Raw genomic sequence first — 16,562 nt, forward strand, 5'->3', positions numbered from 1 at the left:
TTGTATTCAGCCTTAAAGTCAATGAATAGGTGATGCGTTGGGACCTGGTATACGACGCATTTTTTGCTGATTTGCCGGATAGTGAAGATTTATTCCATTGTCGACCGGTCGTCGTTGAAGCCGGTTTGATAACTTCCAAAAAAGCATTCGTTTTAGATGCATACAACGGAAGATGATCTGGGCTACCACTTTGTAGACGACATTCAAAATGATGAACGCTCGGAAGTTATAGCATTCCAAATGTTCGCCTTTCTCGTGGATGCCCTGGTAGATGTGAATAACAACCAATAACTAAAGAATAACATATATTGTCATCATATCTAAATTTCCAATTCTTTAGTTCTTTATGAATAGCTCAGGGTCCCCAGTTAGCCTAGCGGTTAAGGCTGTGGATTGCCAATCCGGCAACGGCGGGTTCGATTCCCCTTCAGATCGGGAAAATTTTCTCAACTCCCTCGTATCATTGTGCTTGCCACTCATTGTACAAATTCATGCAATGGTAGGCAAAGAAAGCCCTTCAACTAACAACTGTGGAAGAAAAATAAGTTGAAGAGAGGCAGGCTAAGTTTTAATGCGAACGTCGAGCCATAAGGAAGCAGAAGATGCGACGAGACTTAGGATTGTTTCCGTTCACTAGAAAACATGATAACTAGTCCAAGTGTTGATTGAAAGTGTTATAATAAAAATGTATGAGGTTGATTGCGATTCTCTCTCTATTTCGTGAAATAACCAACGAGCCCTTTCTAAATTTAAAAAAGGAGCTCACTTTCCTCTTTGGAGCCACCATTGCTTTCGCGCAACGAGTACCGTTACACCATCTGGCCGGTCCTCGTTATAACGAATGAATTATCTTCCCGAATCGACTGAGCTCATCGAGATAGAAATTAAAGACTGAACATCGTTGGTTTCATTGAAAAAAATGATCTAGGTCACTACCTTTTAGTGATTTCCAGACCTATTTCAATTTTATGAAGTGAATCGGTTTTGATCAATGTTACTGTAATAACATCAATTTTCACAATAACGATTGTTGTTATTTGTAGTGTAATTACATTTCTTTTGAGCGTTGTGGATTGCAATCTGAGCTCGTGCAGCTATTGTCATCGGATTATTGGGTTTTCTGCTACCTCCCACCCTCGGCTAAAGGAGAGTTCCCAAAGAAGATGAAAAGATAATTCCACCCTCCATACACCCTGAGGGAAGTATTGGTTGATAGCGAATTTATTTTGATGACTGGTAGACGTGTGACGTGTGGATAAACAGCAAACAACTGGTACCGATTCAATAGAATCACGAGATTGTCATACTAATTTAACAATAACATTAGATTAAGCTCCGTTACCTTCATGGCCTCAGTTTCGTCACCTCGCTGAGTGTGTTCCATCAAAGGCGAGCTCTGAAAGGCGCCTGGGGTCCAATGGACCCCAGGTGTCCCTTTTAGGGTTAATAAATCTTTACACGAAAGAAATACTGCTATATAAATTTCGTTTCTTGTTGATAAGTGTTTCAGTTTTTTTTTTCCTGTAGGTCTGTATAGTCTTTGATTCTCTCTCCTCCCATTCAGTCTTCAGGTATCAGGTATCAGTAGGTCGGCTCCAGAGGCACGTTCTCCTCAATTTGGGAAATTTGTGCCATTGCCATGAATACGAGCCTATTCATCATTTACCTGAGGGAGAGGGAAGGGAGGAATAAGGGATGGGATAGGGAAAGGGAAGGTAAGGGAATAGGGTCGACATAATCGCATAAGCGTACCACAGCGGGTTCAAACAGCGCCCTGAAAAGGGCACTGTAAAAAAACGAATAAAGCGTAAAGTAAGCCTATAGCTACTTGCCACAACGGGTTCAGAACAAAAGAACATCCTGAAGAATCAGGCTTCTTAGATCAGTTTCACTTAATCAAGTATTTACCGAGTATGTACTCGGAAACGCAGTTGCGTAAAAACTGGGTAGTTACATATCAAATGATTCAAAGTTCCACAGTCGGATTCTCAGCTAAGATATACAAATGAAGCAGACTGTTGAGGCTTGTGATGGACAAAATCATTAGTAGGAAAACCACATTGAGTTATCTCAATTGCGTTTCTGCTAAGATTCCTCAAAAGTGATGGCAAGACTCCCGCATGGGGGCATCCACAAACACTCAATTTCCTAATCGCTGCTTGACGTAATGCCGAGAAGAGAGGTTGGTTTTTGAGCATTTGGTAAATCCAATTGGAAATCATTGAAAGATAAATATGACAATCCATGCGGCTTCCAATATGGAATCGAAAGGTACGTGTTCAAAAGTATCCTGGAAATCCAAGAAAACACCCAAACAAAATTGGGTTTGAACGAATGCTTTTCCGATATCGTAAACAACTTTGTGTAAACAAATCACAGTGGACTTTCCATTTTGGTAAGCATATTGGTGGTTCCCATGGAGAGGCATGTTTGCCAGGAAATCATCCCGGGTGTGATGCTCGACAAAGCGTTCTAATCATTTCAGAAGAAAGATGTCAAATTGATAGGTCTGATCTTCATACGATGCATTATCCACTTACGGAATAAACTAGACAGTATAATCCTACCATGATTTGGGAATAGCAAGGCTGCAAACAAGCATCAAAGCATTTTGGGGCTCGAGGCATGACACGCGAGATTACCATTTCAATTTTACTGAAAGTAGCAAACATCGGATCAAACGCAAAATGCGGAACCATATAGGTGTTAATTGAAGCATTACATCTACATAGAAATCCCTTCTACGAAAGTAAGGATCTTGGACCAATGCTGTTCTTTTATGCTGAAGATTGATGTGAGCTGTCATAACCATAGCCACTACCCAAACTAGGCACGATCAAACTCTTACACACACAAAAAAAAGAGCAGCGATAAAAACAAATTCGGTATCGATTGAAGAACGTCAGAGACGAAGATACACAGAGGACACTGTGAAGAACGCATAATGCGAAGAGCCATATAGCTTATAATTAAAGCTAATAAACAACATACTAATAATCCCACCCTTATTGAGCCTCGCAGTTGAGGCTTAAGAAGGATAGCAGATTATCTCGGAGAAACACAAGGTCAACTGCACCATTGCTCCGGTTAGCGCAGTAAGGGCGGAATACTGTGGAGGGGGCCCTAGTACTCCACAGGCTTCGTTAAGCAGATTTTATTAGACCCCCCTAACCATTCATTCCTAGGCACCATGAATTAGGGTCACCTGTTTAATGGACTCTTACCACCGGAACAGGCAGTCCGTAGTGTTATTCTTAGCCAATTGTGACAACCGTTACCGACACTACACAGCTGTCTAGGCTGATCGAGAAAAAAGTTAATCATCAATAGCAATATCAACTTCATACGGACCCGAACAGCCGGTACAATCTTAGTTCTGGCTCAGGAATATAGGTTTCATTTTCGATTAGTTTGGATCCAATTTTGTTATAAAGAGCTGTCACATACTTTTAGCTTCCAAAGTGTCAGATTTAATGTTTTTTATTGATTGATTCTTGTAAATGTTTATGCAGATGCAATAAATGTTGCACGTTTTCTTCAATAGATTCTAACATTATAAGGGATTCGTATTGTTCAATCCCTTATATAAGTTAGCGGAGGTGCGCTCCTCAACGCTTAATTCTGGAATTCCTCATCTGGTTTGACAGTTTCAGCCAACTGTAGGTGTCACTTTCACGATCACTTGGTCATCAGAGTCTTCACTATTTGATTATTTTCCAGGGTCGCACTAACTGAGTTCATTGTTTTCATTATGGATAAGAAAGCACTTCTACTATTTAACAAAGTTCACGCTTGCAGTGTAGCCATTGATTTCGCGCTTTTTATGGCTTTCTTTCGCGATTGCGTCTTATACAGTACGTATGCGGCAATGGTTAGTTGCAAAATCACGATTTCACTTGATTCACAGATCGATTTTTGGAACTCGTCACGGTCGCCATGTGGTTGTTAGTTTTTCGATTTGCGTTTACAGATCGTAAATTGACAAGGACTTCGTCATCATTTTTAATTTTTATGATTGTTTCGGACTTAGGCCAAAGTTGTAATTTTATGCAATTAACCCTCGAGCGATCGCGCTGTTGTATTTTTTACAACACGTTAAAAAAATCTCGCTTTTTGTACTCAGCATTAGCGTGGTGCTGATGCAGGTAGTCAACCGCGAGAGTTACGGAAGGTTAACAAAAAGTCATTCATAATGTTAATACAATAACATAATTTACCAGCATACTGAAATAAGTCCCTTGTGAGAAAAATGCAAGAAAAAGAGTTTTTCCATATTAAAACCAATGCAAATTTCAATCGCAATGCGGAATACAAGGACGCAACCAATCGCTCACAAATTTTGCACAGTCGTTTTATACACTAATATGGTCCGAAAAAGCTTTGTTCCGGATTGATTTCCCATCGCAAGTTCTTTTTGTTCGCTGAACTCGTTGCCTTTGGTCACGGTTCGTATTATTCTGTTGCTGGTTGTAATTATTTTTTACGGCTGGCTCTCAGGCCGGACTCTAACTTCCTACTTTCTGGAGTACCATAGTGCACAGTTGAGCTTAGAGTCCTTCCGTAAGACTTGGACGTCGATCAGCCGTCCCTACCATGGGGAACATACGCTGTTGTGAGTCGCTCCTCCCGATATCCCACCCCTGGTACCCTGCCGGCATTCTATGGGTGTATTTGTTGCTGGCCACACTATGGTTAAAGTGAAAAATCTTAGAATCCAATTTCAAGCTCGCAAACAAACAAGAGACTCAAAGCTGTCAAACGAAACATAAAAGATAATACAATGCATTTGTTTGTTTTGGCATTGCTCATTTTCTAGGCGATTCAAATAAACAAGATCAGATGAGGTGGTCTAAAAAAAACTGGGAAATATCAAGCCTACCTGTAACAGCAATTTTTGACAATGGAATTGAGTTCAGAATGCTATACTATACTATACCAACGAAACATTCAATCCAAGAATTCATATCACAAAACTGCCTCATACTGGAACAACGCCATCGCTTACAGCTTGCATCGGATAGCAGCAGCAGCAGCACACTCGAAAAGCGCCAACCATATCAGCTAAACGACTGCATTCTGTATAGGTAGGTAATTAAACACGCTAAAACTGCTCAGCACTAAAATGTGTAAGACCTACTCATAAGTGCATAATTTCCAGACCACACAAAAATGTGTAGCAGTTACACATTCTCAAAAAACAGCTCGTACACTCTTCTAGATGCGAAAATTTTTGCGATTTTAACAATTTTGCGGACACTGGAGCTGATTTTGTAAATGTGCAAGGGTTACACATTTTTGGTGTAGTCTGGAAATTATGCACTTTAGTGCTGAGCGGCGTTAGCGTGAACGCCATAAATTGCATCTTTTTCCGCTTCTCTCTGCGGAGCTCTCGGTTTCTTCCGATCTGTTGCTGTTGGTCGGTTTTGTTATTCATGCGAGCGAGAAGGTTGCTTAACCCGTCCTCACATGGCACGATAGAAATGGCAAATCGGAAGGAAAGATTCGTGAGACACGTAATAAATGACTAGGGTGCGCCGTGTTACTAAGTGTGGACTTAGGTCTTGGGGTTTGTGAAACAAGTTAAAAAGAAGCAATACATTATTTAGGAAGTGTCCGGGCGTGTTTGTGTCATATCTGTAAGTATAAGATCGTAAATGAAGACTATTTTTACACAAACTTCTTCTTCATTGTCACATTTATGTTTTATTTCTCTTCTTCTGCTACTTCATCTGCTATATCTTCTAATGTTTCTTCTTTTGGATACTATGAGTGAGCCTTATCCAAAAACATGTAGATTCATACCATCCTAGTATGAATCACCCTATCGTACCCACTGCAGCAACTGCACCCGATGCACTGTAAGCAAAACGTCCCCGCCGCACACACATACGCGACTCCAGTCGCGTGCATCCCTTCGGACAATTTCTCAAAGTGCAACGACGCGACGGACGAGACAACGGCAAATCAAGCGCAAACTTAAGTATAAGGCTCTCGCGGGTCCGGGTGGTGGCTTCAAAACTTGATTCACTCTCGATCTCTTCTCCAGCTTCCTTGCAGCCACATCACGCGGCGGTGGCGCTGACTGGGCATTTAGTACCAACCACCAGTGGACTTGCGACCTGAACCAACAACATTTCTCATAACGTTGCGTTGTGGGCGACTTGGAGAGCCAGCAGCGGCGTAAGATTTTCAGTTCGAATTGTAACGTCTTGTCGAACGGTCGTCGTCGTCGTGGTGTGTTTGGTAGTAATTACTGCGGAATTCGTGTACTTCCTTTTCTCGAAGGTGTCGCGTTCTCTCCGGGGTCATTATTGTTTGTGAGAATTCTTCGTTCGCGCACCGTCGCCGCCGTCGTCGTTGTCAGTGAAGCACTTATCGGGATTTAAGGAATGCTGGTTGGACCCGGCTTTCTCAGCGGATGACGTGAATTTTGTTCTTGAACGGTGTGTTATTGCTACAGTGAAACAAGAAGTTGTCCGTACAAGAGCTTTAGTGTTTTTTTTTTCTAACATATTGTAACTTTACCATCCATGAAGCAAATTCATTAAAAATGTATTGGTATAAATCTTTAAATTAGTGATACTACTACTCTTGCTACTACTGAAATGTACTTTGAATATTATTATCCTAAGATATAGTGTATGACTTTGCTTCAGTACAAAAACCCAAAAAATCAGGGGTTAGCCAAAATAATCAAAACAGGAGAAATTCTCATTTTTCAAAAAAAAAATCATCAAACTGTAACTTTGTGAAAAGTGCACCAAAAATTTTTAAATTTTAACTATTAGTTGATTAAGTTGTTGTCTATGAATGGTACATCTTCTCTCCTTCTTCTTCTTGTTTGTGGCTCGACGTTCGCATTGGAACTTGGCTTGCCTCTCTTCAACGTAGTGTTCTTAGAGCACTTCCACAGTTATTAATTGAAAGGCTTGCTTTGCCTGCCATTGCATGAATTTGTACATTGTGTGACAAGTACAATGATACACTATGCCCAGGGAGTCGAGAAAATTTTACCGACCGGAACGAGAATCGAACCCGCCGTCTCCGGATTGGTGATCCATAGTCTTAATCACTTGGCTAACTAGAGACCCCTGAGATTTGGTGTCTCTAAAGTTTGAATATAATATTGAAAAAATATTTCTTGAAATTTCACCTGAACTATTTCAGCTGTATGTTATTTTCTAGAGAATTTTAATACGCTACAAATTTGAGAAGAGCTTAGTTCCAATCTCAAAGAAAAATGTCATAAATGAGGCACGTTCGGTGTAGTACTAGATTTGTAGTAATGAGCTGAATTTTAGTATGGTGAGAAGGTCAGTTCTCTGTTTCTGCAATGAAATGGTACAAAAAGCGTGGGTTTTATGATTCCTTGCCCAATTTGATGCTGTTTGAGCAAAACTTTGGATAACTATGTTGTTTATGTTGCAAGAAATGGAGAAAACAACAACACTGTTACCCAAAGTATTGCTCAAACAGCATCAAATTAAGCAAGGAATCATAATACCCACGCTTTTTGTATCATTTCACAGCAGAAACGGAGAATTGACCTTCTCACCATACTAAAATTCAGCTCATTACTACAAATCTAGTACTTCACCGATCTGTCCTATAGGGGCATCTGAAGAAACATCTAACATTTTTTTATACGCTAATTCCATTTTTTTATTTTTATCTCTTAACATTTCAGAAAAGCACAATCTCACATCACTATTCCAAAAAGTTCATTTTCATGAGTCAAATTGCAAAAATATGTCAAGTATTTAAACTAATTTTGAAAATATACTATTTTAAACTATTTTATTTTTATTGTCGAAATTTTGGCGCGTTGCAAGTTTATTCAAACCCACTGTTTGACTTTTCTTCTGAATTTTGTGAGTCAATTGGGAGTGGGATTCGACCCCGGTCCTTAACGTAGAAGGCATGCGCTCTAACTATACCACCTGGTTCAATTCACAGTTTTTCCTATGGCCAAGAAAACATAACATACATAAACATACATTTTTTATTCCTGTTCGGGTCTGTCACTGCGGCCATTACCCGTATCCTTAGTGTAGTGCATGTCGCATTACTCAATTGCCATTAATGGGCAATAAAGTATCGATTTTGATACAGTTTATGTTTTGATTTTTTTTAGAAATTTGATCCTTTCTTATAGAAAATAAAACAAGAGCGCTGAATTGGCCATTAGGGTGGCCCACATTTATATGAAAAAACAAAAATTTTGAAAAATGCCAAGTCATCCTGAATTGATTGTTTTGGACTCCCAGAGGTTGCGTTAAAAATTATAGCAAAATCGATTAAGCCTAAGGGGGCGCTCGATAAGCTTGAAGTTTGTATGGGAAAACGTGGCCAAATGTATGCAGAAATTCTAAGTTTTTTTTATTTTTACCGGTTGGTGGCACTCTAAGCAATCCATGATAAAACCGTTTGGTATTCTTGTAGGCGACTGTATACCAAACAACTTTGTCGAAAACCGCAAAGTATTACGACGCCTGTTAAAAAAGTTATACCCAAGGTTGCAATCATTCATTTGCAAAGATTTACATTCATTTGCAATTATCTCAGTTCAGAAGCATGCTATCGAAAAACAATGTATGGATGAATTTAACCTTGTAGTTTTATCTGAAAGTTTGCCGAATAACTGTGAAGGCAACTTTCCACAGCGTGAATGAAATTTACATTCATCGCGTGGAGAGTTGCCTTCACAGCTCGCTCACGACTTTGGTATACGTTTGCGACCCCAATGTTATTCAGCAAACTTTCAGATAAAACTACAAGGTTAAATTCATCCATACATTGTTTTTCGATAGCATGCTTCTGAACTGAGATAATAGCAAATGAATGTAAATCTTTGCAAATGAATGGTCGCAACCTTGGTTATACCCTAGGTAAAGTGAGCCAAAGCACTGCCCAGCCAGCAATTTGGTGTCTATATTGAAATTGCAACTAAAATAGTCACACATATATAGCACCAAAGAAATCGTATTCAATGCACGAAACAAACATATACATACTAAAGCGGAGGCCATATCGAAACATATATACGATTACTGCGATTCCATCCAACATAATTTACGATTACTCGAAAAATTTCTACGATTTCGCCGACTTTCTCCGTCTAAATATACGATTATGCATGATCTTAAGGGCCCATATAGCCGAGGCGGTAAACGCACGGGTATTCAGCATGACCATGCTGAGGGTGACGGGTTCGATTCCCGGTCGGTCCAGGATCTTTTCGTAAAGGAAATTTCCTTGACTTCCTTGGGCATAGAGTATCTTCGTGCCTGCCACACGATATACGAATGCAAAATGGTCATTGGCAGAGGAAGCTCTCAGTTAATAACTGTGGAAGTGCTCATAGAACACTAAGCTGAGAAGCAGGCTGTGTCCCAATGAGGACGTTACGCCAAGAAGAGAGAGAGAGCATGATCTTATTACGATTGAGCATACCAATATACGACTCAAGATTTTCAAATAAAAAAAACAATTAGTGTTCAGCGGGAATCGAACTTAGGTCCTTTGATTGAGAACTGCGCGTTATCTTTATTGACTATATTGCCAAGTTGGAAGTAGATTGAACTCTCTACTAGTGAATGGGATGAAACGAATAGAAATTAGCATGATAAAGTTAGAGACTTGTGGTGGGAGCGTTGTTGTTGTGCATTGAGTGGCATCAAAAGTGTTGCCTTGCAAGTGGCTTGGAATTCACATCGTTGTTGGAATCTATACACCACTTATTATAAGTCATCTGCAGTATATAAATAGTATGAAAACTTACATATTTGATTGAAATTATTGCTATCATAGTTGGCATGTGTCAACAACAATAAAAAAAACAAATGTGTGATAAATAAAAAAAATCCCTTTCCTCCATCATACAAATATGTAAACAAAACCATTTACGATTTCCGAGATTTAGATTCGACTATTAGAAGTGCAGTAACAATCATATGCGACTGTAAAAATGAATATACGATTTCGTTCACTTCGTATACGACGCAAGTATGACGCAAACGATCAATATACAATATTCTGAACGTTGTATACGATTGCACCGATTTTGATCATGCCTCTAGGAAGGCAGATCGATTTAGCAGATTTATATACTATGAAAAGCGACAATTTTCACGATACAATTAAATCACATATACGATGCTACCGAACTTGAAGCTCGACACTCAGAACCTATGATTTTTTTACGATTCTATCCGATTCTGTGCGATCCTACCGATAGCATCTAGCACCTTTACGATCGGAGACGACTATATGAAACGAAATCGTAATTGAAATTGCATTTGGCATAAAATGCGATTTTACGCAATCATTGTCAAAAAATATGCATATTGTTATACAATTCTGATTCGATATATGAAAATATACGATTTTATTCCACTTAATGATTTACGATATGTGGTTGGCTGGGTTAAATTTCATTATTGATATTATTCCTTTACGTGTTACGTTGCGTTGCGTGGTAACGGAGTAATTCGTAGATTGCATATTAAAAGTTGTCATGTTAAAACTTTAATACTCCTATTCTATCTTGTACCGACTTTTCGAACCCTCTAAGCAGAATACCCTCTTCGAATGAGTGTAATCAGTTTCGTACCTTTTAATTCCGCCCTATGTTGCTTATCCTTTGACAGATACGCGTATTTCGACTACCACTTGTAATCTTCCTCAGTGTCAGTTTAACAAGCAATTAGAATAGGAGTCTTCGAATGAGTGTAATCAGTTTCGTACCTTTTAATTCCGCCCTATTTTGCTTATCATTTGACAGATACGCGTATTTCGACTACCACTTGTAATCTTCCTCAGTGTCAAAAGATAAGTAAGCAAAATAGGGTGGAATTCCTCCTCTCCTCTTCTTGGCGTAACGTCCACACTGGGACAAAGCCTGCTTCTCAGCTTAGTGTTCTATGAGCACTTCCACAGTTATTAACTGAGAGCTTCCTCTGCCATTGACCATTTTGCATGTGTATATCGTGTGGCAGGCACGAAAATACTCTATGCCCAAGGAAGTCAAGGAAATTTCCTTTACGAAAAGATCCTGGACCGACCGGGAATCGAACCCGTCACCCTCAGCATGGTCATGCTGAATACCCGTGCGTTTACCGCCTCGGCTATATGGGCCCCGCTGGTGGAATTAAAAAACAGAGATTGCTTCTATTCAAAATACGCTGGCTGATCTCACTGCCTTTCGTCAAAGTGTATTGAACACGACTACCAACAACACTTGCGCATTCATTTCCTGCACCGTCAACATCATCTAATTCAATGCATGGATGCTGTGTCGGGAACGGTACGAGAGCAATTCCATGGCTAATCTCTCTCTTCTCTCTTATTGGCGTTACGTCCTCATTGGGACAAAGCCTGCATCTCAGCTTAGTGTTCTATGAGCACTTCCACAGTTATTAACTGAGAGCTTCCTCTGCCAATGACCATTTTGCATGCGTATATCGTGTGGCAGGCACGAAGATACTCTATGCCCAAGGAAGTCAAGGAAATTTCCTTTACGAAAAGATCCTGGACCGACCGGGAATCGAACCCGTCACCCTCAGCATGGTCATGCTGAATACCCGTGCGTTTACCGCCTCGGCTATATGGGCCCTTTCCATGGCTAATCAATAACGCAAATTACCGCCCGAACAGCAATGAAAAGTTTTGGATGTTTTTCTCACGTGTAAAGAATGATGTAACCGAGGATGAAATTCGCGCTATGGTTAGCGAGTGTCTTGAAACTACGGAATCGATTACTGTGCAGAAGCTAGTTTCTACCTGGGTCGACGCAACACAACTTCCATACATCTCGTTCAAGGTTGGGATTGATGTCAAGCTTCGCAATCGTGCTATGCTCCCCTCAACGTGGCCAAGCGGAGTTTGGTTTAGAGAGTTTAGAGAAAGGAATTTCACTTGGCAACCTCGAACACGTTAATGCTATATATTGTACATTGTTGTTTGTCATATTGTATTGTTGTGAACATAATGTTGTCTAATGTTTAAATCGTCAGTGAATGTACATCTTGCAGAAATACATATTTAGAATTAAGTACATAATTCAATTAGATCTTAAAGATCCGTTGGATGTTAATAAACATAAATAAATAAATAAATAAATAAATAAATAAATAAAAAGGTTAAAAACTGATTACACTCATTGAAAGAGGGTATTATTCTGCTTAGAGGGTTCGAAAAGTCGGTACAAGATCATTTAAACCGTTATAACTCGAAAATTTCTCCAAAAACCACCTCAAAACAAAATGTTGTTGAAAAGAGGAAAGATGGAGCTACTATTTACAACAACGACCTAACTTTTCGGCCTTAACGACCATATTGATTTTGGCCGCCATCTTGGATTTTTATACCAAAACATTATTTTCACTATGTTGGCAACCACCGATTTTCAACATTTTTGCATAAATTGAAAGCTGAGACATTTATACACAACATATCAAAAAATTAGAGATGTCTTTTTCTCCTTTCAAAAGCTATCTGCCGTTTTGTAAATCGTGTAACTTTTGCGCCAGGTGCCATGTGCCAGTCATTTACGTAAGTGCAGCGTTATTTCGCAGTGTTTACAAACACGAATTTAAATTCTGAACCCACTAATGGAAGGCTGAAGCTTTCAAAACACTAAAAAAGATATAAAAGCAATGCCCGCATCATTGAGAAACAGTCAAAAATGGAAACGAATCTCCGATTTTCCCAGATATCGGTGGGTATGTGTATACATGCAGGCGTAAACTCTAATACTGTTGCATGTCGTGGCCGGGCGCATGGAAATGTATGGAGAAAACGAGGCTTGATTTTCAAAACTACAAATAACTTTTAATAGGAAAAAAGACATCTCTAATGTTTTTATATGTCATGTATAAATGTCTCAGATTTCAATTAATGCAAAAATTCAAAAAATCGGTGGTTGCCAACATGGTGAAAAAAAAATCCAAGATGGCGGCCAAAATCTATATGGTCGACCCAACTTTTTATAATTGTAAATAGTAGCTCTATCTTTACTCTTTTCGACGTTTCTTTTTGAGGGAGCTTTCGAGTTATAACAGTTAAAAAAAAAACAACATATCTAAGCAATTTTTATAAATATTGATTTCAGAACACTATTAAATTGGCTCGCTGACAATATACGGTAAATTCTTTCCAGAATATCCTTCAGAAGGTCTTTCATCGAAATTCCTCTATGGTTGGCTTTTCGGTCCGGTTAAATTATAAGCGGGTTTATACTATGTATTTCATCAGACGTTTCGACCCTTGGTTTGGGTCTTCCTCAGGGAGGTTATAGGGATACCACTACGTTTATATCGCCGGTTGCTTGGCATAGGGATGTCGGCTTTGGTGAATTTAAGCTTGTGTTGGCTAAATTCACCAAACCCGACAGCCCTATGCCATGCAACCGGCGATAGAAACGTAGCGGTATCCCTATAACCTTCCTGAAGAAGATCCAAACCAATCCACAATCAGCTTTCATCGAAAATTATAAAGTGCTTTTTCAGCTTATCTTCCATATGGTTCCCCAGAAGAACTCTATATTCAGAAATTCATTAAGATATTCTTTTCACCAATACTATTGCCATTAAAGCTGCTTTCATTATTTCCAGTAATGTACTATTTTCTCTAAATATCCCTCCAAGAATTTTTAACTGATGTTAGTTTTACCCTACCAGGAATTCCATCAGAAAATTTTCAAATTTCACTATTATCAATTTTCTAAGACCTTTGCCAATTCTTCTTTTAGCGTCTAAGAATTTTCTAAACCTGATTGTTCAATTATTATGTACTTAATGACACATTCTACCGTGACGTTACATCGTTTTGACGGCTTTTCGGTCCGATTTTCCATTATTACTCATAAATACGACAGTAAACTTCATTTTCTTTTTTTGAACACTTTGATTCCTTGTAAAATTTGCAAATAATATGTTCTGTTGAATAAATTTACTTTTCATAAGAAAAGTATTTCTTATTCCCATTTGAACAAGCTATTCTAATGAAAATTAATTATTTTACAGACCATATTTATTGCAAATTTCACAAGAAGTCCGAATATGCAAAAATAATTGAAGTTTACGGTCGTATTTATGAGTTACAGTGAAAAATCTGACCAAGAAGGCTTCAAAACGTTGTAACGTCACGGTAGAATGTATCTCATACATCTGCTAGCATCAGCTCATAAAACTATTTACTAAATGTTTCTAATAAAAAAAAAACTTGTGGAGTCTCGCAGCCATGCGGTCACAATCAACAAACTTCTCAAAAATCTTATCCTGCTTTTAGAATTCTTATTTATGTTTTGAGAAATTCTACCGAATTCTACATATCTTCTCCATAAAACTTTTACGAATTTCTCAGTGGTTGCTTAAAAACCACCGAGTTTATATCTTAAAGTTAGTCTAATTGAAATTGTTATTCAACATTGTCCCATGAACATGTTACATCTTAAATCCTGATGGCGTATCTGAGCTACACGCTAAAACTGCTCAGCACTAAAATGTGTAAGACCTACTCATAAGTGCATAATTTCCAGACCACACAAAAATGTGTAGCAGTTACACATTCTCGAAAAACAGCTCGTACACTCTTCTAGATGCGAAATGTTGATTTTTTTTGTTTTCCAAGGTCACTAGTAATCCTACCTAGATTGGCGTACAAAAATTTTTGCGATTTAAACAATTTTGCGGACACTGGAGCTGATTTTGTAAATGTGCAAGGGTTACACATTTTTGGTGTAGTCTGGAAATTATGCACTTTAGTGCTGAGCGGCGTTAGCGTGTAAGCGTAACATCTTCAATAAAATTTACTAGTTGGTCAAATTGACAAATGAAATAATTCGTTTCTTAAAACTAAATGCTGTACGGACAACTTGTTGCTACACTGTACATTATCTCGAGCCAAGTGTTGTTTTCGCTATTAAGTGATTTGATGCATACGGTTCCAAGTTTCGAACTTAGGTATGGACGAGAACATGCGGAGGAGTAACTGTTGATGTCATGAGAGGCCATATATTGCGGTCGGTGACGTTTGTTTATTTAGTGCAAATATGATGCATATGTGATGTGATTTGAGCTGTTGGCACTACCACCGCCAAGTGACCTGAGATACTTTTAGTGGTCAAGTTCTAGAGTAAAAGCCGTCGTCGTAAGAAGAACCAGTTAAAAGAAAAACACTCATCGGATACACATACAAAATGGCAACACAAACCATACCGACGACTCCTCAACCGAGCAGGAGTGCAGCGACGAATCCCCAGCTCAAAAGCTTGGTCTATTCCAAGTATCGCGAGCTGTTGGGGTCCTACAATGGGAAAGCGAACGAGATATTGCAATCCTATCCGGCGTACATGGTGAAAGAAGACAAAGGATTCGACTTCATAGACAAGTGAGTAATGGCTTTAGCTTGGCCACCAAGAGCGTGCGGTGTGGTTCATCGATTGTAATTGTGGGAAAACTTGAGATCGCGCGCGCTCCATCATATGAGTCATAAGGCACACTAACGGCGTGTGTGGGTTTTTGGGTATAACCATTCAATGCCAAAATTGGCGTTGGATTGACTATTGGCGCTCGCTTGTGATGCTAATTAAGTGCCTGTTAAGCGATTTAGTGCGCGCCGGTTGGCATTAAAGCTTAATTCATACGTAATTGTTCGAATATTGAGCGTATCAAATGAAAATGCATATTCAATTAGATAGTGTGAACACTCCGCTAAATGGCGTGCATTTTTATGGCAACACTCAATATGAAAGATGTTACAAGAATGATTATTAATTGTATGAAGCTGAAAAAATGATAAAAAAAGAATATCAATTTGGGCTTGATTTTTTAACTAATGTGGCAAGTTATTGTATGTCTTCAAAAAAATCAGGGAACAAGAAGTAAAAAAGGTTTTTTTTAAGGCTGATTTTTTTTATTAAACATAAATGACAAATTCTACAGGCGGGCTTGGTGGTCTAGTGGCTACCGCTTCTGATTCGTATGCAGAAGGTCATGGGTTCAATCCCTGGCCCGTCCCTTTCATCCTACATTGTATCTTTCTATCCACTTTCTCTCTCATTCTCTCTATCTCTTTTTTACATATACAACTCATGTATATTCATATGTTTATAGCCATCGCTAGCCATTGCAAAAATTCGTTTCCCTTCCTTCCAACTTCCACAGTACAGTGTATATAACGCCTACAAGTTATGCAACCAAAGCGAACTGTGCCTCTTGTCCTTCACCACACAATCTACCACCTTACGAACTTTCCCAATCCATGGATCGCATCACCAACTCAACGGTGACTCCCAGATTTCCCATCCTTTCCGTCTAACAAAAAGCCCTGGTTGTGAGGTTGCAGAAGCGCTCTCGATCTTTAGTAGCAACAACCAGCACACTCTAACATTCCTTTCCCTTCCCAACTGACTATAAGGACGTGGCCGGCGCCGTTATGATGATATTGTGATGATATTGTTCTACCATCTATTGTAGCAAGGCAGCTGCCTATAGCACTGGAATAATCTGAAAAGCGATTTGATCAAGATTGTGCTGTTGTTAGTGGTCAGTCATTCTCCT

The 16,562-nt window shown here is 39.1% G+C and overlaps 1 protein-coding gene across 11 annotated transcripts in view; it reads left to right on the forward strand.

Annotated features, from left to right (window-relative positions):
• LOC109404201 (uncharacterized) overlaps nt 1-16,562 on the forward strand; it is a 104,999-nt gene that overhangs the window by 37,796 nt on the left and 50,641 nt on the right. For 8 of the 11 annotated variants that reach the window (XM_062851047.1, XM_062851048.1, XM_062851053.1 and 5 more), the window contains exon 1: nt 14,928-15,390. The exons of 2 other annotated variants lie outside the window; for them this stretch is intronic. In XM_062851047.1, coding sequence (XP_062707031.1) covers nt 15,200-15,390 — 191 coding nt within the window. In that variant the 5' untranslated portion in view covers nt 14,928-15,199. Of the gene's footprint in view, nt 1-5,843; nt 6,444-14,927; nt 15,391-16,562 lie in introns of those variants that run through there. One more of the 11 variants, XM_062851046.1, reaches the window with a different exon arrangement.

Source organism: Aedes albopictus, chromosome 2 (genome assembly GCF_035046485.1).
Source record: "Aedes albopictus strain Foshan chromosome 2, AalbF5, whole genome shotgun sequence".
Classification (NCBI taxonomy): domain Eukaryota; kingdom Metazoa; phylum Arthropoda; class Insecta; order Diptera; family Culicidae; genus Aedes; species Aedes albopictus.